The sequence below is a fragment of the Saccopteryx bilineata genome, chromosome 7 (assembly GCF_036850765.1).
Source record: "Saccopteryx bilineata isolate mSacBil1 chromosome 7, mSacBil1_pri_phased_curated, whole genome shotgun sequence".
Classification (NCBI taxonomy): Eukaryota; Metazoa; Chordata; class Mammalia; order Chiroptera; family Emballonuridae; genus Saccopteryx; species Saccopteryx bilineata.
In genome coordinates, this window is record NC_089496.1 from 62,526,379 (window position 1) to 62,551,371 (window position 24,993).

General features: G+C 47.7%; 1 protein-coding gene across 5 annotated transcripts in view; it reads left to right on the forward strand.

Annotated features, from left to right (window-relative positions):
- Positions 1 to 24,993, forward strand: part of TTC23 (tetratricopeptide repeat domain 23) — a 92,808-nt gene that overhangs the window by 6,673 nt on the left and 61,142 nt on the right. For all 5 annotated transcript variants that reach the window (XM_066239365.1, XM_066239367.1, XM_066239363.1 and 2 more), the window contains exons 4-6: positions 4,558 to 4,708; positions 4,904 to 5,029; positions 16,630 to 16,807. In XM_066239365.1, coding sequence (XP_066095462.1) covers positions 4,558 to 4,708; positions 4,904 to 5,029; positions 16,630 to 16,807 — 455 coding nt within the window. The remainder of the gene's footprint in view (positions 1 to 4,557; positions 4,709 to 4,903; positions 5,030 to 16,629; positions 16,808 to 24,993) is intronic.

Consider the following 24,993-nt stretch of genomic DNA (forward strand, 5'->3'; position numbering starts at 1 on the left):
TCAGTCAGGTGCGTCTGCTTTTTCCTCAAAACTGGACTCGCATGTAACTGGAAGGAAGAGTGAGAAGCCATCTCCTTTCAGGGAGAGTCAATAAGATTTTTTTAAATATAATATATAAAGAAGAGAAGGAAGCCCTGGGCCCTTTAGGGTTTTGTTTTTTATGATCTGAAAATTGGGGTTCTTGGGAAAGAATGAATCTGTTAGCTCCAAAGGCATCTTAGGAAGGTCCCAGGGCATGGAGTAGGGGCCTGAAGTGGAATCCATTCAAATTTGTATGGATGGAGAATCTCTTGTGTATAAGTAATCACCCACTTTTATTTATTTTGTTATTTCCAAAATAATAAAAATCTCTTGGTTTAGACTTTTATTTCAAAATAAATAAAAGAATTTTATCTTTATATATATATATATAAATATATTTTAAACAGATATTCTTTCTGTTTTATAAACATAGGAACAGAATTAACTTTGTATTTTGACAGCATTTTAGAACTCTGAGATCTAATCCCATAGAATGAATGACATAAGACCAGGAGTATCTATCTGTGTGTGGGTGGAGGGGGAGGTGGAAGGGGCTGTCAATGTGGGGAGGGGGTGGGGGTGTGGGTTTTGGGCAGATAAAATATATTATGCTCACTTTGTTAAAGATGGAGCTGCCCACGTGGAAGCTGTCGCCCAGGTGATATTAATGTGTGTTGGGGTGTTGGGGGTGGGCTGTGAGACTTTTATTTATTTCAAAATAAATAAAAGTCTAAACCCAGCTGACATAAGCAGAAGGGAATTAATCAGCTCCTACGACTCAAAAATCCAACGGTAAAACTCACTGTTGACTGGGCAAGATTCAGGTTCAGACCATGTAACCAGTTTGCAGCGTGGGTTGTGTGTCAACACCAAAGAATATTCTAATTGGCTAGATCTGCCTTTCAGCTCTACTAGGTCCTGGGAGAGAGGCCAGCTTTGACTAAATGACATAGGTCATGTCGGGGGTGTGGGGACCTGGTGTTCCCAAAAGTAAAAAGAAGAGAATGGATGCAGGGAAGGTACTAACAAGGATGTTGTGTCCTTTCTGACTGGGTAACCTAGTGCTAGATGAATAGCACTGCCTCCCTGGACGTCGTTCATCTGTAGTGATGACCACGATGATGATGATGGTGGTGGTGGTCATGCTTATTTTCCAGGGTGAGTCCAGTGAACAAGTAAAATAAGTAGAAACCCCCTGCAGGCCAAGCGTAGAATTGCCCTCTGGCTAGTAAATTGGGCTGAAACAGACTGTATACCGGTTCTACTTGTTAGATGAAAGGCGGCTAGCACCAGAGGGCACCTTGGAGACCCAGGAGTCACCTACCCAGCCCTCCCTCCCTCCTCGTTCTTAGAGCCAAGGGAACAGGAAGGAGTTGAAGAAATGGCAACAGCTTGCCCCAGATCACATTGCTAATCTATACGCAGATGATCTGAGACCCAACCCCGGGATTTTAAATGCCAGTACCAGCGTCCTAGCATCTGGGATTTCCAACGATGCCTTTCTAACGCAGTCTGCCACCCTTCTGCGTGACAGTCTTCCTCTGTCCGTTTCAAGTACAAACAGTGTCCTCTATTCACGGAGGTCTTGCTGAGTGCGGGGCGCCGTGTGAACTGTTTTCCCTGCATAACCTCAGTGTTCGCCACCGTCCAGGCATGTGGGTAATAATACTGTCGTCCCCGCTGACCACTGGGGAAGCCAAGGCCAGAGTTCCAGGGAAGGTGGCGGAGCAGGGACTTCATTCTGGGCAGTCTGACATCAGGGCCAGTGTCCTTGAGCCGCAACCCGGGAGGCTGAGTGCAGGTCACTGGAGGGGGGGGGACTGAGGCTGGACATACTGTCCACCAGGCTTTTTTGTAATATCACTCACATCATCGGCACCGATAAATCTCTGGCACAGTGATTTGGTGCGGGCTTTAAAATATATTTATTTATATATATATATAAAAAAATATATATAAATATATATAAATATATATACATATATATACATATAAATATATATATAAAGATAAAATTCTGTCAGAGCTTCCCTGAATTTTTGCCATTAGAAAAGATATTCTTTTGGCCCTGGCCGGTTGGCTCAGCGGTAGAGCATCGGCCTGGCGTGCGGGGGACCCGGGTTCGATTCCCGGCCAGGGCACACAGGAGAAGCACCCGTTTGCTTCTCCACCCCGCCTCCTTCCTCTCTGTCTCTCTCTTCCCCTCCCGCAGCCAAGGCTCCATTGGAGCAAAGATGGCCCGGGCGCTGGGGATGGCTCCTTGGCCTCTGCCCCAGGCGCTAGAGTGGCTCTGGTCGCAACAGAGCGACACCCCGGAGGGGCAGAGCATTGCCCCCTGGTGGGCAGAGCGTCGCCCTGGTGGGCATGCCAGATGGATCCCGGTCGGGTGCATGCGGGAGTCTGTCTGACTGTCTCTCCCCGTTTCCAGCTTCGGAAAAATACAAAAAAAAAAAAAAAAAAAAAAAGAAAGAAAGAAAAGATATTCTTTCTGTTTTATAAACATAGGAACAGAATTAACTTTGTATTTTGACAGCATTTTAGAACTCTGAGATCTAATCCCATAGAATGAATGACATAAGACCAGGAGTATCTCTGTGTGTGGGTGGAGGGGGAGGTGGAAGAGGCTGTCAATGTGGGGAGGGGGTGGAGGTGTGGGTGTTGGGCAGATAAAATATATTATGCTCACTTTGTTAAAGATGGAGCTGCCCACGTGGAAGCTGTCGCCCAGGTGATATTAATATGTGTTGGGGGCAGGCTACGGGCAGGCAAGATTCTTGGAGCCTGGGGCTTGGTTTTAGGACTAAGCCTTTCCCACCCTTTTTGATGTGCGGTGGTACAATCCCATCATGCCTCAGTTAAGTGACTTTGTATTAGAGACTTCCCTATTTTATATATTGGATTAAAGGTTTTGATTTCTGCACTATAAAGTGGGGCAGACAGGGAGCTTGTTCTCTCGGTTCCTGAGATTAGCATTTGAGAGGAGAGCAGATAAAGGCCACGTGGAGGAGACCAGGAGAAGCAGCCAAGATGGTAGAGTGCTGAGTGTGAAGCCAGTTTATGCAGAGTTTGTACAGGGAGAAGGAAGGAGATGGGGAACAGAGGTGAATAAGCCTGGTGAGCTAGAAACCTTTGACTCTAGGAAACTCGGAGAAGTCAGTAGCTTTGTGAGTGCTGAATGAGTGGGTTTTGGAGCCCAGTGTGTGTTTTACCTGCCCACCGGGTGCAAGCTAGGATTAAAGATAATGGCCCACCAGTTCATGGCTCTGTTGTTTCATTACCATCTGTCCAAATCCAATACAAACCTGCATGGGCCAGGTGGCTCTGATGGTGGCCCTGACTGGCGTTACAGTGGGGAAGCGAAAAGCCCTGGGAAATAACTGGTGGTCCCCAACGTCAATCTTTACCACAAACTAGTAGGTGCATGGGAGAATGCTAGATGTCCTGAAGGAATTAGTTCTTGGTAGTAACTTTTTTTTTTTTTTTACTCCGTGGTGTTTCATATTAGTCTAATACCACATAGGAATAAGAGATTGCAACACATTAGCCTATGACCTCAAGGGAACTGTGATTTTTTTTGTCCCTATCATTGTATTTGTTATATTAAAATAAACTCCGAAGTATGATTATAGATAAGCAGAAGATTCCGAAATTTTAGTGTTCGTTAAGATTGCTGTCACAGCAATTGCCAGGATTAAAATTCATGAATATCTTATTTCCCGCCCAGAATGTGATAGTCCTTGTATACCATTTGTTTTCTTTTTCTTTTTAAAATTTTTCTTAAGTGAGAAGCCAAGAGGCAGACAGACTCCTGTATGCGCCCAGACTGGGATCCACCCTGCAAGCCCCCTACAGGGCGATGCTCTGCCCAGTTGCCTGTTGCTTGACAACTGAACTATTTTATATTTTAGCACCTGAGGCGAGGCCATGGAGCCATCCTCAGTGCCAGGGGCCAACTTGCTCCAACTGAGCCATGGCTGCAGGAGGGGCAGAGAGAGAGAGACTGAGAGAGAGAAGGGGAAGGGGTGGAGAAGCAGATGGGCGCTTCTTCTGTGTGTCCTGACTGGGAATCGAACCAGGAATTCCACACGCTCAGCCAGTGCTCTACCACTGAGCAACTAGCCAGGGCTTCTTTTTCTTTTTTCTTTTCTTTTCTCTTTTCTTTCTCTCTCTCTCTTTCTCTCTTTCTCTTTCTTTCTTTCTTCTTTCTTTTTTTTTTGGTATAATTACTTAGAACATATTTTGTGTCTGATATTGGTGAGGTTTCAAAGCTGCTCCATTCCTGCCCATGCTATTTAATTTCTAAAAAAAACCATTTTGGGACAAAATGATCTTGAGTTCTAGGGTGTGGGAATGTCACCTTAAGTAGCACAGGATATAAAACACTTTGGTTGGTCCAATCACGACAATATTTTCTGCTGCCTGTGTGTCACAGGACAGAAGGTGAAGGCGACCACATTAGATTCTCGGGCTGTAGGTGATTATATTCTTGTCCATCAAGATGTTAGAGACACTGAGACGGCTTTTCCTTTTCTGTAGGACTGGCACTGCAGGCAAAACAACACACAATAAAAGCCAGAGAAATCCTCACCAACTCCGTGGCGCCGCCCTTCACCGACAACACAGACGTTTTCAGATGTTCGATCGAGCTGTTCCACACCATGGGGAGAGCCTTACTCTCCCTCCAGAAGTATCCTTTTGCCTCGGCTTACAGATAGAAATACCGCCCACGTTACTTACATTTAATTCTCAAGGGCCAGTCCAAAGCTGACCGACGACTGGGGGGAGAAAGGGGGTGGTGGGAAGTGCGGGAGCCAAGGACGTCGGGGAACTAGGGCCCCAGGATCTAGGACCAAGGGTGTGAAGTTTCCTGACCGCGGCTCAGATTTAAGGAGGCTGCAGAGAACTTGAGGAAAGCTGAGAGACTGTCAAAGGAGCTGCTGCTCTGCGGGAGGCTGATGAAGGAAGAATGGCTGGAAATCCAGGCGCGGATCAAGCTGTCCTTCGCACAGTAAGTCCCCAGGGTAAGACTGTATCCCTAACTGAGGGCCGCAGTTTCTTGGCCAGGAAGCCCCGCCTCCAGGTGGGAGGAGCTTCTCCATGATAATGTGTCATGACAGTGCTTCTGTGCTGCCCTGATACATCTCCACGTGTCACTTCACAAGTCCGTAGTGCAATACCTCGTTCTGTTTCTAAATTTACCCACTCAGCTTTGCTTTTTAAAAATAATTTTAAGTGAGAGGAGTGGAGACAGAGAGACAGATTACTGCATGCCCCGACTTCAGGATCCACCCAGTAAGCCCTCCACTGGCAGTGCTCTGCCCACGTAGGGCTGTTGCTTGGCAACTGAGGTGTTTTTAGCACCTGAGGTAGAGGCTCCAGGGAACCATCCTCTGCACCCTCTGCGGGCTGATGTGTTCAAACCAATCTAGCCATGGCTGTGGGAAGGGAAGGAGAGAGAAGGGGGAGGGGGAAGGGTAGAGAAGCAGATGGTAGCTTCTTCTGTGTTCCCTGACCTGAATTGAACATGGGGCATCTGCGTGCACCCAGCCGACACTCTACCACTGAGCTAACCAGCCAGGGCCACTCTGCCTTGCTTTTTTGTTGTTGTCTGTACTCTAATTCATTGTGGCTGGCTGCTGTCCAGCACTACACAGGATTCATTCGCCAAATGTGCTTAGCCATCCTGGCCAGACACCCAGCTTGTCCCCAGCTCTCTGCTCCCACAATGGTGCTGCCTCGAGCATCCTTGCTCCATTCCATGCATGTAGCTAAGAGAGACATTTTCTGAGGTTTCCAGGGGTGCGTACATGTGTACCTCAAGTTCACCGCACACTGGTGGGTGCTGCCCCCATCTATAGCCCTTCCCAGGACAGGTGGGTCCCTATTTTTCCACATCCCCAACAATATTTGGCATTGTCTATCTTTCTTACCTTTGCTGATCTGATACACCTACTGTGCTAATTTCGATTTTTACATTTCTCTTATCAGTGACTTAGAGTAGCTTTTCACATTCCTCTTAGCCACTTGGGGTTCCCCTTCTCTTACGAACCTGTTAGCATTCTTTCTCATTTTTCTTGTGGTGGCTTCCTGTGCTTTTCTTGTTGGTAACTGAGCTTTCATTGTGTATTATAAATTAGTACAATTGCAAATCTTTTCTTTTATTAATTTTGTCTATGGCTTTCCTCATGGCAGAGAAATTCTTACTTTTGCTACAGTCAAAGCCATTACTTTTTAATTGAATGGTTTATGCTTTAGGAGCTTTATTTAGAAAGTCTTCCCCACCCAAATATCAAAGATAAAAAATATGTTCGTAAAGTCATGGTGCACTTTTGACCGGTCACAGGAAAGTAACAAAAGACGATAAAAATGTGAAATCTGCACCAAATAAAAGGAAAACCCTCCCAGTTTCTGTAGGATGATGTGGCAGCATGTGCGCATGCGCAGATGATGACGTAACACCGTGTATATAGCAGAGCAGCCCACGGCCATGCCAGTCGAGATGTGGACGGTACAGAGGAAAGTTCAGTGTGTTTTGTGGCTCGCTAAATTCAAATCTGTGACCAAAGTGCAACGTGAATATCAGTGCATTTATAATGAAGCGCCACCACATAGGAATAACATTACTCAGTGGGATAAGCAGTTGAAGGAAACCGGCAATTTGGTGGAGAAACCCCATTCTGGTAGGCCATCAGTCAGTGACGAGTCTGTAGAGGCTATACGGGATAGCTACCTAAGGAGCCCTAAAAAATCTGTGTGTGAGCCCACATCGAGCTGCACTGAATAGGTATGAAACTGGGAGAGTTTTCCTTTATTTGGTGCAGATTTCACATTTCTATTGTCTTTTGTTGCTTTCCTGTGACCAGTCAAAAGTGCACCATGAGTTTACAGACACACTGTATTTTAAAAAATATCCCTATTACTACTGCTTTAGCTCTGTCCCACATAGCCCTACTACTGCCATTGAGTTCTTAATGTTTATAACTTAGTGCAGGGATCGGGAACCTACAGCTCGCGAGCTAGATGTGGCTCTTTTGATGGCTCCATCTGGCTCAGAGACAAACCTTTAATAAAAAAAATAATGTTAAAAATATAAAACATTTTTATGTATTACCATGTGTTACAATCCATTCATTTCCTACCGCTCATGTTCATGGTTGCCGGTGGCTGGAGCCAATCATAGCTGTCCTCCGGGACAACACCAAATTTTTATTGGATAATGCATAAAGTACACGGGTCGTTGTGAGATCAGGAAGTAAACTTCTCTCCTTTTAAGCAAGTAGTCAGCTAGCTAATTGCAGATACCCTTTTGATGAAGAAGATGGCTAAAAGAAAAAAGATGAGGAGTATCGTACTTTTCAGCAGGAATGGACGGAGGAATTCGCCTGTGTGGAGAGAGCAGGTTCTGCAGTGTATCTAATATGCAATGATAAAATTGCATCAATGAAACGATCAAATATAAAGCAGCACTTCAACACACACCATACTACATTTGCATTGAAATATCCAGCGGGGGACAGCAGGAAGAAAGCATGTCAAGAGCTCCTGTGCAGAGTGCAAGCTAGTCAGCAGCAACTCCGTGGTTGGACCCAACAAGGTGACTGGAATTCAGCTAGCTTTTCTGGTGCTGTAGCAATTGTGAGAAATGGAAAACAATTCACAGATGGGGAGTATGCCAAAACATTCATGCTTGATGTTGCCAATGAACTTTTTGACGACTTTTTGGATAAAGACAAGATAATCAGCCCTGGCCGGTTGGCCCAGTGGTAGAGCGTCGGCCTGGCATGCAGAAATCCCAGGTTCGATTCCCGGCCAGGGCACACAGGAGAAGCGCCCATCTGCTTCTCCACCCCTCCCCCTCTCCTTCCTCTCTGTCTCTCTCTTCCACTCCCATAGCGAGGCTCCATTGGAGCAAAGATGGCCTGGGCACTGGGGATGGCTCCTTGGCCTCTGCCCCAGGCGCTAGAGTGAGCGACGCCCTGGAGGGGCAGAGCATCACGACTGAGCGACGCCCCGGAGGGGCAGAGCATCACCCCCCTGGTGGGCAGAGCGTCGCCCCTGGTGGGCGTGCTGGGTGGATCCCGGTCGGGCGCATGCGGGAGTCTGTCTGACTGTCTCTCCCGGTTTCCAGCTTCAGAAAAATACAAAAAAAAAAAAAAAAAAGATAAACAAATAAAAAAGCATGCCTCTGTCAGCAAGAACTGTTCACGATCGTACCATCATGATGGCGAATCAAATTGAGGCAACACAAGTGAAGGACTTAAATGCAGCACCATTCTTTTCTCTCGCTTTGAATGAGTCAACAGACTTAAGCCATTTATCCCAGTTCAGCATGATTGCAAGGTATGCTGTCGGTGACACACTACCTGAGGAAGTGTGTCAAAAAAGTCTTGCTGTTTTGCCTATGAAAGAGACAACAAGAGGGGAGGATTTACTCAAGTCGTTCACTGAGTTCGCTAAAGAAAAAAATCTTCCAATGGATAAACTTATTTCAGTGTGTACTGATGGTGCTCTAAGCATGGTGGGGAAAAACAGAGGATTCGTTGCGCTTCTTCGTGAACATGAAAAGAGACCCATCCTAAGTTTTCACTGCATCCTACATCAGGAGGTGCTTCGTGCTCAGATGTGTGGTGAGCAGCTTGGTGAGGTGATGTCGCTGATCATTCGGGTGGTCAACTTTATTGTTGCCCGAGCTTTAAATGATCGCCAGTTTAAAACACTGCTGGATGAAGTTGGGAATAATTATCCTGGTCTGCTTCTGCACAGCAATGTGCGTTGGTTGTCAAGAGGGAAGGTGCTCAGCCGTTATGCGGCTTGTGTGAGCAAAATCCAGACTTTTCTTAAAATGAATAACATCGAGCATCCTGAGTTAGCTGACACTGAGTGGCTTCTGAAGTTCTGTCTCATGGACATGACTGAACATCTGAACCAGCTCAATGTGAAAATGCAAGGTGTTGGAAATACAGTCTCGACCTGTGGTGGCACAGTGGATAAAGCGTTGACCTGGAAATGCTTAGGTCACCGGTTCGAAACCCTGGGCTTGCCTGGTCAAGGCACATATGGGAGTTGATGCTTCCAGCTCCTCCCTCCCTTCTCTCTCTCTCTCTCTCTCTCTCTCTCTCTCTCTCTCTCCCTGTCTCTCTCCTCTTTAAAATGAATAAAGGAAATACAGTCTTATCCCTTCAAAAAGCAGTGTTTGCATTTGACAACAAGCTGGAACTCTTCATTGCCGACATTGAAACAGGTCGTTTACTACACTTTGAAAAACTGGGAGAGTTGAAAGATTCATGAACAGCAAGAGACCCTACTCAATATCTTGATCTCCAGCAGCTAGTGGGCTTCACATCTAATCTCCTGCAGTCATTCAAAGCACACTTTGGAGAATTTCGTGAGCGCACTCATCTTTTTAAGTTCATCACCCATCCACACGAGTGTGTAGCGGACAGCGCCGACCTGTGTTACATCCCCAGTGTCTCTGTCAGAGATTTTGAGCTCCAAGGTGCTGACCTGAAGGCCTCAGACATGTGGGCGAATAAGTTCAAGTCACTGAATGAAGATTTGGAAAGACTTGCATGACAGCAAGCAGAGTTGGCAAGCAAACACAAGTGGGGAGAAATGGAAAAACTTCAACCCACTCACCAGCTGATTGTCAAATTTTAGAACGTGCTTCCCGTCACATACCACACACTGCAGTGTGTGAGTATTGCTGTACTGACAATGTTTGGCTCTACGTATGCATGTGAGCAGTCTTTCTCACATCTAAAGAACGTTAAGACCAACCTATGATCACGTTTAATGGATGGAAGTCTCAGCGCCTGCATGAAGCTTAACCTCACCATGTATCAACCAGACTACAAAGCCATCAGCAAAACCATGCTGCACCAGAAGTCACATTAATGGTAAGAAGTACTTTATTCATCATCGATTAGCAACACATAACAATGTTATTAAAAAGAATTCAGAGACTTACTGTACTTTAAAAGTGTTGGTCTTAAATAAAATGCACACATTTACTTGTATTTAGTGTTAAACATATTGTATGGCTCTCACGGAATTACATTTTAAAATATGTGGCGTACATAGCTCTCTCAGCCAAAAGGTTCCTGACCCCTGACTTAATGTATAAATCACCCTTTAATCCAAAGGCTATTCACACGAAATGTGTATTAGTTTGCAGATATATGAGATATTTCAGGGTGTTTGGGTGTCATTGATTTCTAATTTTATTGTGTTAAAGACAGAGACATATTTGTATGGTGTCGTCTCAGAAACTTACTGATAGTTCCTTTGTGGCCTAATCCACAGTTAATTTTCCTGAAGGTTCCAAGTGAGCTACAAAAGAAATGGTATTCTTTAGTTATCATGTGTAAGGTTGCAATCAGTCTCTCTTAGGGTGACCTTTTGAATTCTGTTTTTCAGATTTACATTTTTGTTTATCTTTTGCCAATGTGTGTACTACTTTTGAAGATAAGTGTGCGTACACATTGGCGCGCAATTATTGGTCTGTCTAGAGCTGTCCAGGGTTCTGCCAATCATTGTTTTATGTAGTCTGACATGGTCTCTTGGTGGGGAGGTTAACATAGCGGCATACCTTCTTAATCTATTATTTTATCGGTCAGGGTATATTGTCCTTTGTTCCCTATATCTATCTCTATTTTGCCTAGTTTTAAAATTAATACTCTTCCTCTCTTCGGTATAAATTTTCTGACAATTTTTTCCATCCCTCAATTTTCAATCTTCATTTTTTTTCTTTTAATTACTGATATATTTGAGTTTAAATTGCCTTTTTCCTACAAGTTTTATGTTCTTTTCTTTCTTTCTTCTCCTCTTTTTTAGTATCGTCAAATATTTTTACCATTCCATTTTTCTATCTATTAACTGGTCACTTAAACATTATTTGATTTTTCTTCTAGTGATTACTATAGAATTTATCAGTTACATCCCTGACTTATTAGACTCCAATGTAAATCAGCCCCTTCCTGGACAATGCAAAGACCTCTCTTTGTCCCCTTCTGCTTGGTACATATTTTTCTGTACTTAAATCACCATATATTTTATGGTACGGAGGGAAGAAGACATTCTTAATACAAGTAACTGACAAAGGGCTCGTACCTAGAATCTATAAAGAACTCCTAGAAGTCAATAAAACAAAGAGACAACTGAATAGAAATTTGGGCAAGGGATTCTTTACAAAAGAAATGGTTACCCACGTAGCTAATAAGTTCATTAGATTGTGTTCCATCTCATCTATCACCAGAGAAGTGAAATTGAAAACAGTAAGACACTACATTTCCACTAGAATGGCTAAAGTTTTCAGAAGGCTGATTACAGCAAGTGTTGGCAATGATGTCAGGCAGCCCATGCTTTCTCTTATGTTGTTTAGAATACATTTTGTATAACTACTTTAGGAAACTGGCTTTGTCTACTATACTTCAGAATTTGCATAGCCCATAACCCAGCAGTAAACACACACCCAACAGAAACGCCTGCACGTTCACTGACAGACAGAGCAGAGACTGTCCGAGGGTGCGCTGCTCGTAGCTGAGAACCGCAAGCAACCCAAATGTCTATCAGAAGCAGAACAGACAAAAATCGTGATACGTTCATGCAAAGAAAATGACCACTGTGCTTCTGTGCTTAACAGCATGGATGACTCTCACAAACGTAATGTTTGTGAAAGAAGCCAGACCCCCCCCCCCCCACAGCAGTCATACTGTGTGATTCCACTCATATAATGGGAGGGGGAAGAGAGGAAAGATTGTGAAAGGCTCCTCCCTGCCCAGAAGTAGGTATTTATCTCGCATTTTAAGACAGGAAATATACAAATCAGAAGTCCAAGATCTGATATTTGTTGCCATCTGTTGGGTTGTGACTCATGTTATTTGTGCTTCATGTTGAACAATGTTGCTACAAAACAGAGTAGGTTGTCTTCCTCTGCCAGAATCCCGCACCGCCTCTAAGAGGGCTTCCAGAACCAGCATACCAAACCTTGCCAGCAGATGGCGAGCTTTGTCCGCATCTGTGCCGAGTACCTAAAATCAAGTTCGTGTTCTCAACTGTCCTCCAGTTAGTTGCCTTGTGTTTAGCGGGGTTCCTTTAAATTTTGCTACTTTCCCCCCCATCCTGCATCTTCACCTTGTTTCGTTCATTGGAACTTGCATGTTTCAACTGATGGTTTTCATTCAAACTCCCTTGGCTTGGTTTCCTCACTGAAGTGTGATAACGGTGCCTGGCGGCACTGATCTGCTTGAGAAAGGAATGCGGCTTTGGATCTGGGTGTTTCTGTAGCTACACTCAGCATCACAAGGCCTTTTCTTTGGCCAGGTCCTAGACGTGGGAGGCGGGGATAACTTCTCAGGCAGCTCCCACAGGATTTGTGTTTCTCTTAAAAGGGTATCTCCAAGGTACATCCTCACCCTCCATCAGTGTTGCCTTTTATGGAGCCATTTGGGCCAGGCCGGCTCCGCCCTCCACAGGCCGACAGAGGAGTGTGTGCGGCAGGGTGACTCATGCTCCCTGCCTTCCACCCCTTCCCGCGGCCCGAAGCCTCGTCCCTTCCACCTGTCCGCCTCTACTCCCGCGCGGCCTCATCAGCAATTATCTATCCACTTAGGACAGTGAACTGATAGACCCGAATCACATGTTCCCTAGTCCCGCAGCCGTTTTCAATACAATCAAAAGAGTCGTGCGCACATGCGCGTGCACGAACACACACACACACACACACAATCATTAGAATGACCATTCTTTGTGGCACGATTGTGCTGACCCATTGAGATGACTGCTCTAAAACACGTGACCTGTCCGGGTTTTCTCTGATGGCCAGTGTCATCTCTGAAGCCTCCACAGTGTGTCCCGAGAGCAGTTACCTGTGCTGAGGCAGCTCAGGTGTGCCTAGCCTGAGTAAACTTTCCTGGGACCATCAACAGGACATTCCCCAGCTATCACTAAGGAATATGACCTGGTGTAGCAGACAACGTGAGCATTAGGGTCCCCGTGCCCCAGGTTCAAATCAGCGTCCACTCAACCTTCCTGCACAAGTAGGGACAACAGTCCCTCACAGGATCCCTTAGAGCAGTGGTCCCCAACCTTTTTTGGACCACGGACCGGTTTAATGTCAGAAAATATTTTCACGGACTGGCCTTTAGGGTGGGACGGATAAATGTATCACGTGACCGAGACAAGCGTCAAGAATGAGTCTTAGACGGATGTAACAGGGAATCTGGTCATTTTTAAAAAAAAATAAAACATCGTTCAGACTTAAATATAAAGAAAACAGAAATAATATAAGTTATTTGTTCTTTCTCTGCGGACTGGTACCAAATGGCCTACGGACCAGTACCGGTCCATGGTCTGGGGGTTGGGGACCACTGCCTTAGATGGTGTAGTGCACCCTCCCCCATTAAAGCGTGTGGGTACCCTATGTGCTAGGCCTTTTTTTTTTTTTTAAGCAGTTATTATTGGCCTTAAACATTTTAGTTGAACATTCTCCGTTCTGTGATTTCATCCCAGAAATGATTTGGATTTTAAAACGTGTACTTAGCACACAGGTTAAGATTCTGGCTTCAAAGGCTGCCCCTAGCTTGCTGTATTCCTCGCTGTGTTTTTTCTCCCCGTGACTTGAGAAGGCTAACTGTTTTTTGTCCTGGCTCTCATGGCCTGCCTACGCTGAAAATCGGATAGTCTTATGTGCTTTTTTTTTAAAGGTTAAGTTTGTTTCTTTGTCTTGCTTTCTCATGGTTTACTGTGGTTATGAGAGTTGGAAAGTGATTCTAACACAAGTTTTCCAATGAGAGAAGGAGATGGGGGTGGTTTCTCCCTTGGCCCACACCTCCTGGAAACAGGCAGAAGATAATGGAGGAGAAAAATAAATACAATGGCAAGGGGTCATCATCTGTCTACCTGCCAATCACCTCATTTGGATGGTGGAATTTTAGTTAGTTCCAGCGTTTCCCCCGCAAAGTATTCCCACTGGCTTTTACTGGGGGTTTTTGGAACTTCAGTCACAGCCTTCACTTTGAGATTCCCACGTCCTCCCTACATCGATCAGTCGGTGATTTCCAAATACAATGCTCGCATTCCGGACTCAGCTTTTATTTTCTTAGTCCTGGATGTCGAGGCTGGCCCTCTCTGGATGTGTTTCTCTAGTGAGTCACTTTCCCTGTGTGCAGCTGTCGGGCGGAAAGGCTCCGACACCTGCTCGTGTGTCCCAAGCGCTGAGTCTCCCTTTTCCACTGCTGGGAAGCGCCCTGCCGTCTTCCAGAAGAGGTGTTCCTCCGTCAGCTCCTCCCGCAGGACTCTGTGCCTGGAGTGCTCTGTGCCTCTTCAGCCAGGAAGGAGATCATTGGGATTTTCTGGCATTCTTCCTCACCCTGTAACCCTGTGATCGATGCTCTTAACTTACACAGAGCCTGATTTCTTTATGTAAAAAAAATAAATTTTTTTAATGTGGAAAAGCAGAAAAACCACACGGCCCAGATTATTTCCATATAGTTCATCAGCTTTCTATTTTTTTCCAAGTGAGAGGAGGGGAGATAGACAGACCCCCGCATGTGCCCCAACTGGGATTCACCCGGCAACCCCTGTCTGAGGCCAATGCTCTACCCATCTGGGGCCATGCTCACAAGTGAGCTATTTTTAGCCCCTGAGGCAGAGGCTCCAGGAGCCATCCTCAGCGTCGGGGTCTATGCACTCAAATCAGTCAAGCCATGGCTGTGGGAGAGGACAGGGTGGGGGGAAGCAGATGGGCACCTCTCCTGTGTGCCTTGACCGGAAATCGAACCCAGGACACCCACACACCCGGCTGATGCTCTACCACTAGCCAGCCAGCCAGGGCAAGCTTCCTATTTTTTGAACCCCCTAGCTTTACTCTTCCGGAGTATGGCATGTCCGTCTTTTCTCCTTCTGATACAATCCTTTCTGACCCTAGATAGCGCAATACACCATTTCGCTTAAAGGATTATGAATAATAATGATGATGATGATTTGAAACCACCGCCCTAGTTACCAGCTCTTGACTGCCTTCATTGAAGGACTGAGTTGAAAACAAGACCTATATTTTTGTGGTCTCTCGGTCACTCTCGCACATTCTGTCTCAGACTAGCCCTGGGCAGTTTGGGACTTGTAAGACCTTTTTGTAGTTGGAGTTCTGGGATGGAGGGCCATAAAGAGCAAGGATTGCTATCTCTCATTTTGAATTTTGTACATAAAAATTTTCCAGCAAAATAAAAAATATTTCTAACAGTCCTAGCAAATATTTTGGAAAGGATTGTTTTTAAATCTCTGTCATTGCATTTGCTGAAAGAAAGAAGTACATTTTTTATAGGAGAGTCCTGTCTGAAGACACTACAAGAATATTTATTTTCTCACTGCTACCTTTACTTATAATTCTAAAATTAACATTTTTTTGATGTAAAAGTAATATAGTTTTTCAGAAGAAAACTTAGAAAGCATAAACAATATGCTACAACGAACATCTTAGAGATAACTTGCAAACATCCTAGCGACTGTCAAGATATCTCTTTATGCATTAGTGTAAACATAGATGAGATACAAAATTTTCATGAGAAACAATGAACAACTAAAGTACAGCAACTATGAGTTGTTGCTTCTCATCTCTCTCCCTTCCTGTCTGTCCCTATCTTTCTCTCTCTCTCTCTCTCTGTCTCTCTTGCTAAGCTAAAAAAAAAAGTATAAGATTTTCACATACATGAGATATTATACAGGGTATTTTTGTAATTTTCCTTTTAGCTGAAGAATATATAATGGATATACTTCTATATGGATAAATGTGGATCAACATTAATTTTAATGGCTAAGTAGCATTCTACAGTGTAGCTGTATTATATATATAATACCCTGTTTGAATGATCACCTATCAGTGTATTTTCAATGCTTTGTACGTTTCCGCTATTACGAAGATGCTTAGGTCAACTTTCTTAGATAGCTATCTGCTTGTCTTGCCAGAGTCTCTCCTCAGACTAAACCACTAAAATGTAATTAGCAGAGGGGTATGTGTACCTATGGACTATTTTGATAAAAAAAAATTTTATACCCAAATTATTTTCTTCCCAACAGTTCATGAGAGTGCTTCACACCTTCACCAGGACTGGGGTCTTTCTGTAATTTCTCGACAGATCAGTTACCAAGTATCTTGGCATCCTTTATGGTTGCTGCTGTTGTTTTTTTTAAGTATTTTATTTTATATTTTTTAAACCGATGCCTACGCCTACATAGCACTTACTATGCATCAGACACTGTTCTGGTGTTTCTTTGACTATTAACTAATTTAATCCTTATAATGACCCAATGACGTGTGTGCTGTTATTCATTTTAACTTCAGATGGGGCGACGCTTAAGCAGCTGGAAGGTTGTATGTACATCACGTAAGCGGTGGAGCTGGGATGTGAACCTTCCCGGTCGTTCCAAAGTTCATCCTCCTGACCACTGTGCCTTTTGGGGGGAAGAAAAACACCTAGAATAATTAATATACAAACATCCCTGGACAACAGAGATCAGGCAGCCAAATCCTCACCACCGGGCCACCTGCATCTTCAGTATTTTCTATTATAATTATTCTTAAAAACAAAACAATCCTCTGATATTTTACAGGATGTATCAAGGTCAGAAGAAGTCAAAAGAAGCCCTGCCCCACTACCAGGAGGCCCTGGAGTGTATTGAGCTCAGCAGGGGTGAGGAGAGCCCGGAGTGTGTGCCCACGCTGAGGGAGCTGGCCGGCGCAGAGCAGGCGCTGAAGTCCCACGATGCGGCCATCAGCCACTTCTTACAGGTGAGCCGCCGCCCAGGCCTCCGTGGCTGCTGGGGACCGCGTGCTTTTCATAGACGCGGGTGACGCCGCAGTGCTGAGGGTGCCTGGCTTTGTCATTAGCCCTGGATAGGCAGCGTTCGTGCCCTGCGGTAGACAGAGGTGCTGCCAGTCCCTTCGTACAGATGGCCAGGTGGGTAGGTGAGGGACGCTGGGCCTCTGTCACCATGGGCTTGTTCCCCAGAGGGCCTGAGCTTCTCTGGAGATGGCTTGTTCCATCCGAGGTGCATGATTGCAGTCTTACTCCCCAAAATTATTATTTTTTATTCTCTAACGTACGGGGTGGTCCTCGGGTTACGGCAGTCTCAACATATGACTTTTTGAGTTTTTGACTCTTATCCCCATAAAAACTTTTAAAAATTTGAGACGTGAGTGTTCCGGCTTATGCTGTTAGCCTCATACTTATGGATGATGTGGGCGAACTAGTTTGGTTGCGCCCGGTGGAATGAGACACAGTTACACGGGTATGAGTGAGGGAGTTGGCGTCCCCCAGTACGCTTACGTACGCCATTTTGGACTGTTAAAAGCGCAAGTGTTCTGTCTGTGTTAGGCTAGGGTGTTTTGACTTATATCAGAATTCAAGTTACATCATTGTCGTTGGAATGGAACTGTATTGTATACCAAGGACCTTCTGTATATGCGTTTAGAGCTAAGGTTACCAAACCGAGGAGGGTTCTTGTCTATGATACTCTAAAACCCTTACCTGAAGCCACTTAGTATCACCATTGGTTAGCTGCTGTCCTGCTTTGCCATCTGAAGGTCACTCTGTGAGTGTGTCAGTCAGGGCACTCAGAGAAACCGGAAGGTCACTCTGTGAGTGTGTCAGTCAGGTGCTCAGAGAAACCGGAAGGTCACTCTGTGAGTGTGTCAGTTAGGGCACTCAGAGAAACCGGAAGGTCACTCTGTGAGTGTGTCAGTCAGGGCACTCAGAGAAACCGGAAGGTCACTCTGTGAATGTGTCAGTCAGGTGCTCAGAGAAACCGGAAGGTCACTCTGTGAGTGTGTCAGTTAGGGCACTCAGAGAAACCGGAAGGTCACTCTGTGAGTGTGTCAGTCGGGTGCTCAGAGAAACCGGAAGGTCACTCTGTGAATGTGTCAGTCGGGCGCTCAGAGAAACCGGAAGGTCACTCTGTGAGTGTGTCAGTCAGGGCACTCAGAGAAACCGGAAGGTCACTCTGTGAGTGTGTCAGTCGGGGCACTCAGAGAAACCGGAAGGTCACTCTGTGAGTGTGTCAGTCGGGTGCTCAGAGAAACCGGAAGGTCACTCTGTGAGTGTGTCAGTCAGGGCGCTCAGAGAAACCGGAAGGTCACTCTGTGAGTGTGTCAGTCAGGGCGCTCAGAGAAACCGGAAGGTCACTCTGTGAGTGTGTCAGTCGGGGCACTCAGAGAAACCGGAAGGTCACTCTGTGAGTGTGTCAGTCGGGTGCTCAGAGAAACCGGAAGGTCACTCTGTGAGTGTGTCAGTCAGGGCACTCAGAGAAACCGGAAGGTCACTCTGTGAGTGTGTCAGTCGGGCACTCAGAGAAACCGGAAGGTCACTCTGTGAGTGTGTCAGTCGGGTGCTCAGAGAAACCGGAAGGTCACTCTGTGAGTGTGTCAGTCGGGGCACTCAGAGAAACCGGAAGGTCACTCTGTGAGTGTGTCAGTCGGGTGCTCAGAGAAACCGGAAGGTCACTCTGTGAGTGTGTCAGTCAGGGCACTCAGAGAAACCGGAAGGTCACTCTGTGAGTGTGTCAGTCGGGTGCTCAGAGAAACCGGAAGGTCACTCTGTGAGTGTGTCAGTCGGGGCACTCAGAGAAACCGGAAGGTCACTCTGTGAGTGTGTCAGTCGGGTGCTCAGAGAAACCGGAAGGTCACTCTGTGAATGTGTCAGTCAGGTGCTCAGAGAAACCGGAAGGTCACTCTGTGAGTGTGTCAGTCAGGTGCTCAGAGAAACCGGAAGGTCACTCTGTGAGTGTGTCAGTCAGGTGCTCAGAGAAACCGGAAGGTCACTCTGTGAATGTGTCAGTCAGGGCACTCAGAGAAACCGGAAGGTCACTCTGTGAATGTGTCAGTCAGGGCGCTCAGAGAAACCGGAAGGTCACTCTGTGAGTGTGTCAGTCGGGGCACTCAGAGAAACCGGAAGGTCACTCTGTGAGTGTGTCAGTCGGGTGCTCAGAGAAACCGGAAGGTCACTCTGTGAGTGTGTCAGTCAGGGCACTCAGAGAAACCGGAAGGTCACTCTGTGAATGTGTCAGTCAGGTGCTCAGAGAAACCGGAAGGTCACTCTGTGAGTGTGTCAGTCAGGGCACTCAGAGAAACCGGAAGGTCACTCTGTGAGTGTGTCAGTCAGGTGCTCAGAGAAACCGGAAGGTCACTCTGTGAGTGTGTCAGTTAGGGCACTCAGAGAAACCGGAAGGTCACTCTGTGAATGTGTCAGTCAGGGCGCTCAGAGAAACCGGAAGGTCACTCTGTGAGTGTGTCAGTCAGGGCACTCAGAGAAACCGGAAGGTCACTCTGTGAGTGTGTCAGTCAGGTGCTCAGAGAAACCGGAAGGTCACTCTGTGAGTGTGTCAGTTAGGGCACTCAGAGAAACCGGAAGGTCACTCTGTGAGTGTGTCAGTCAGGGCACTCAGAGAAACCGGAAGGTCACTCTGTGAATGTGTCAGTCAGGTGCTCAGAGAAACCGGAAGGTCACTCTGTGAGTGTGTCAGTCAGGGCACTCAGAGAAACCAGAAGGTCACTCTGTGAGTGTGTCAGTCAGGGCACTCAGAGAAACCGGAAGGTCACTCTGTGAGTGTGTCAGTGGGGCACTCAGAGAAACCGGAAGGTCACTCTGAGAGTGTGTCAGTCAGGGCACTCAGAGAAACCAGAAGGTCACTCTGTGAGTGTGTCAGTCAGGGCACTCAGAGAAACCGGAAGGTCACTCTGTGAGTGTGTCAGTCAGGGCACTCAGAGAAACCGGAAGGTCACTCTGTGAGTGTGTCAGTCAGGTGCTCAGAGAAACCGGAAGGTCACTCTGTGAGTGTGTCAGTCAGGGCACTCAGAGAAACCGGAAGGTCACTCTGTGAGTGTGTCAGTCAGGTGCTCAGAGAAACCGGAAGGTCACTCTGTGAGTGTGTCAGTTAGGGCACTCAGAGAAACCGGAAGGTCACTCTGTGAGTGTGTCAGTCGGGTGCTCAGAGAAACCGGAAGGTCACTCTTTGAATGTGTCAGTCGGGCGCTCAGAGAAACCGGAAGGTCACTCTGTGAGTGTGTCAGTCAGGGCACTCAGAGAAACCGGAAGGTCACTCTGTGAGTGTGTCAGTCGGGGCACTCAGAGAAACCGGAAGGTCACTCTGTGAGTGTGTCAGTCGGGCGCTCAGAGAAACCGGAAGGTCACTCTGTGAGTGTGTCAGTCAGGGCACTCAGAGAAACCGGAAGGTCACTCTGTGAGTGTGTCAGTCAGGGCGCTCAGAGAAACCGGAAGGTCACTCTGTGAGTGTGTCAGTCGGGGCGCTCAGAGAAACCGGAAGGTCACTCTGTGAGTGTGTCAGTCGGGCGCTCAGAGAAACCGGAAGGTCACTCTGTGAGTGTGTCAGTCAGGGCACTCAGAGAAACCGGAAGGTCACTCTGTGAGTGTGTCAGTCGGGTGCTCAGAGAAACCGGAAGGTCACTCTGTGAGTGTGTCAGTCGGGGCACTCAGAGAAACCGGAAGGTCACTCTGTGAGTGTGTCAGTCGGGTGCTCAGAGAAACCGGAAGGTCACTCTGTGAGTGTGTCAGTCAGGTGCTCAGAGAAACCGGAAGGTCACTCTGTGAGTGTGTCAGTCGGGTGCTCAGAGAAACCGGAAGGTCACTCTGTGAGTGTGTCAGTCGGGGCACTCAGAGAAACCGGAAGGTCACTCTGTGAGTGTGTCAGTCGGGTGCTCAGAGAAACCGGAAGGTCACTCTGTGAATGTGTCAGTCAGGTGCTCAGAGAAACCGGAAGGTCACTCTGTGAGTGTGTCAGTCAGGTGCTCAGAGAAACCGGAAGGTCACTCTGTGAGTGTGTCAGTCAGGTGCTCAGAGAAACCGGAAGGTCACTCTGTGAATGTGTCAGTCGGGCGCTCAGAGAAACCGGAAGGTCACTCTGTGAATGTGTCAGTCAGGGCGCTCAGAGAAACCGGAAGGTCACTCTGTGAGTGTGTCAGTCGGGGCACTCAGAGAAACCGGAAGGTCACTCTGTGAGTGTGTCAGTCGGGTGCTCAGAGAAACCGGAAGGTCACTCTGTGAGTGTGTCAGTCAGGGCACTCAGAGAAACCGGAAGGTCACTCTGTGAATGTGTCAGTCTGGTGCTCAGAGAAACCGGAAGGTCACTCTGTGAATGTGTCAGTCAGGGCGCTCAGAGAAACCGGAAGGTCACTCTGTGAGTGTGTCAGTCAGGGCACTCAGAGAAACCGGAAGGTCACTCTGTGAGTGTGTCAGTCAGGTGCTCAGAGAAACCGGAAGGTCACTCTGTGAGTGTGTCAGTTAGGGCACTCAGAGAAACCGGAAGGTCACTCTGTGAATGTGTCAGTCAGGGCGCTCAGAGAAACCGGAAGGTCACTCTGTGAGTGTGTCAGTCAGGGCACTCAGAGAAACCGGAAGGTCACTCTGTGAGTGTGTCAGTCAGGTGCTCAGAGAAACCGGAAGGTCACTCTGTGAGTGTGTCAGTTAGGGCACTCAGAGAAACCGGAAGGTCACTCTGTGAGTGTGTCAGTCAGGGCACTCAGAGAAACCGGAAGGTCACTCTGTGAATGTGTCAGTCAGGTGCTCAGAGAAACCGGAAGGTCACTCTGTGAGTGTGTCAGTCAGGGCACTCAGAGAAACCAGAAGGTCACTCTGTGAGTGTGTCAGTCAGGGCACTCAGAGAAACCGGAAGGTCACTCTGTGAGTGTGTCAGTGGGGCACTCAGAGAAACCGGAAGGTCACTCTGTGAGTGTGTCAGTCAGGGCACTCAGAGAAACCGGAAGGTCACTCTGTGAGTGTGTCAGTCAGGGCACTCAGAGAAACCGGAAGGTCACTCTGTGAGTGTGTCAGTCAGGGCACTCAGAGAAACCGGAAGGTCACTCTGTGAGTGTGTCAGTCAGGTGCTCAGAGAAACCGGAAGGTCACTCTGTGAGTGTGTCAGTCAGGGCACTCAGAGAAACCGGAAGGTCACTCTGTGAGTGTGTCAGTCAGGTGCTCAGAGAAACCGGAAGGTCACTCTGTGAGTGTGTCAGTTAGGGCACTCAGAGAAACCGGAAGGTCACTCTGTGAGTGTGTCAGTCGGGTGCTCAGAGAAACCGGAAGGTCACTCTGTGAATGTGTCAGTCGGGCGCTCAGAGAAACCGGAAGGTCACTCTGTGAGTGTGTCAGTCAGGGCACTCAGAGAAACCGGAAGGTCACTCTGTGAGTGTGTCAGTCGGGGCACTCAGAGAAACCGGAAGGTCACTCTGTGAGTGTGTCAGTCGGGTGCTCAGAGAAACCGGAAGGTCACTCTGTGAGTGTGTCAGTCAGGGCACTCAGAGAAACCGGAAGGTCACTCTGTGAGTGTGTCAGTCAGGGCGCTCAGAGAAACCGGAAGGTCACTCTGTGAATGTGTCTGTCGGGGCACTCAGAGAAACCGGAAGGTCACTCTGTGAGTGTGTCAGTCGGGGCACTCAGAGAAACCGGAAGGTCACTCTGTGAGTGTGTCAGTCGGGTGCTCAGAGAAACCGGAAGGTCACTCTGTGAGTGTGTCAGTCAGGGCACTCAGAGAAACCGGAAGGTCACTCTGTGAATGTGTCAGTCAGGTGCTCAGAGAAACCGGAAGGTCACTCTGTGAGTGTGTCAGTCAGGTGCTCAGAGAAACCGGAAGGTCACTCTGTGAGTGTGTCAGTCAGGTGCTCAGAGAAACCGGAAGGTCACTCTGTGAATGTGTCAGTCAGGGCACTCAGAGAAACCGGAAGGTCACTCTGTGAGTGTGTCAGTCAGGGCACTCAGAGAAACCGGAAGGTCACTCTGTGAGTGTGTCAGTCAGGGTACTCAGAGAAAGTGGAAGGTCACTCTGTGAGTGTGTCAGTTGGGTGCTCAGAGAAACCGGAAGGTCACTCTGTGAGTGTGTCAGTGGGGCACTCAGAGAAACCGGAAGGTCACTCTGTGAGTGTGTCAGTCAGGTGCTCAGAGAAACCGGAAGGTCACTCTGTGAGTGTGTCAGTCAGGTGCTCAGAGAAACCGGAAGGTCACTCTGTGAATGTGTCAGTCAGGGCACTCAGAGAAACCGGAAGGTCACTCTGTGAGTGTGTCAGTCAGGGCGCTCAGAGAAACCGGAAGGTCACTCTGTGAGTGTGTCAGTCGGGTGCTCAGAGAAACCGGAAGGTCACTCTGTGAGTGTGTCAGTCAGGGCACTCAGAGAAACCGGAAGGTCACTCTGTGAATGTGTCAGTCAGGTGCTCAGAGAAACCGGAAGGTCACTCTGTGAGTGTGTCAGTCAGGTGCTCAGAGAAACCGGAAGGTCACTCTGTGAGTGTGTCAGTCAGGTGCTCAGAGAAACCGGAAGGTCACTCTGTGAATGTTTCAGTCAGGGCACTCAGAGAAACCGGAAGGTCACTCTGTGAATGTGTCAGTCAGGGCACTCAGAGAAACCGGAAGGTCACTCTGTGAGTGTGTCAGTGGGGCACTCAGAGAAACCGGAAGGTCACTCTGTGAGTGTGTCAGTCAGGTGCTCAGAGAAACCGGAAGGTCACTCTGTGAGTGTGTCAGTCGGGTGGTCAGAGAAACCGGAAGGTCACTCTGTGAATGTGTCAGTCGGGCGCTCAGAGAAACTGGAAGGTCACTCTGTGAATGTGTCAGTTGGGCGCTCAGAGAAACCGGAAGGTCACTCTGTGAGTGTGTCAGTCGGGCGCTCAGAGAAACCGGAAGGTCACTCTGTGAGTGTGTCAGTCAGGGCACTCAGAGAAACCGGAAGGTCACTCTGTGAGTGTGTCAGTCGGGGCACTCAGAGAAACCGGAAGGTCACTCTGTGAGTGTGTCAGTCTGGGCACTCAGAGAAACCGGAAGGTCACTCTGTGAGTGTGTCAGTCGGGGCACTCAGAGAAACCGGAAGGTCACTCTGTGAGTGTGTCAGTCGGGTGCTCAGAGAAACCGGAAGGTCACTCTGTGAATGTGTCAGTCGGGCGCTCAGAGAAACTGGAAGGTCACTCTGTGAGTGTGTCAGTCGGGTGCTCAGAGAAACCGGAAGGTCACTCTGTGAGTGTGTCAGTCAGGGCACTCAGAGAAACCGGAAGGTCACTCTGTGAGTGTGTCAGTCGGGTGCTCAGAGAAACCGGAAGGTCACTCTGTGAATGTGTCAGTCGGGCGCTCAGAGAAACTGGAAGGTCACTCTGTGAATGTGTCAGTTGGGCGCTCAGAGAAACCGGAAGGTCACTCTGTGAGTGTGTCAGTCGGGCACTCAGAGAAACCGGAAGGTCACTCTGTGAATGTGTCAGTTGGGCGCTCAGAGAAACCAGAAGGTCACTCTGTGAGTGTGTCAGTCGGGCACTCAGAGAAACCGGAAGGTCACTCTGTGAGTGTGTCAGTCAGGGCACTCAGAGAAACCGGAAGGTCACTCTGTGAGTGTGTCAGTGGGGCACTCAGAGAAACCGGAAGGTCACTCTGTGAATGTGTCAGTCGGGGCACTCAGAGAAACCGGAAGGTCACTCTGTGAGTGTGTCAGTGGGGCACTCAGAGAAACCGGAAGGTCACTCTGTGAGTGTGTCAGTCAGGTGCTCAGAGAAACCGGAAGGTCACTCTGTGAGTGTGTCAGTCAGGGCACTCAGAGAAACCGGAAGGTCACTCTGTGAGTGTGTCAGTCAGGTGCTCAGAGAAACCGGAAGGTCACTCTGTGAGTGTGTCAGTCAGGGCACTCAGAGAAACCGGAAGGTCACTCTGTGAGTGTGTCAGTCGGGTGCTCAGAGAAACCGGAAGGTCACTCTGTGAGTGTGTCAGTCGGGGCACTCAGAGAAACCGGAAGGTCACTCTGTGAGTGTGTCAGTCGGGTGCTCAGAGAAACCGGAAGGTCACTCTGTGAATGTGTCAGTCAGGTGCTCAGAGAAACCGGAAGGTCACTCTGTGAGTGTGTCAGTCAGGTGCTCAGAGAAACCGGAAGGTCACTCTGTGAGTGTGTCAGTCAGGTGCTCAGAGAAACCGGAAGGTCACTCTGTGAATGTGTCAG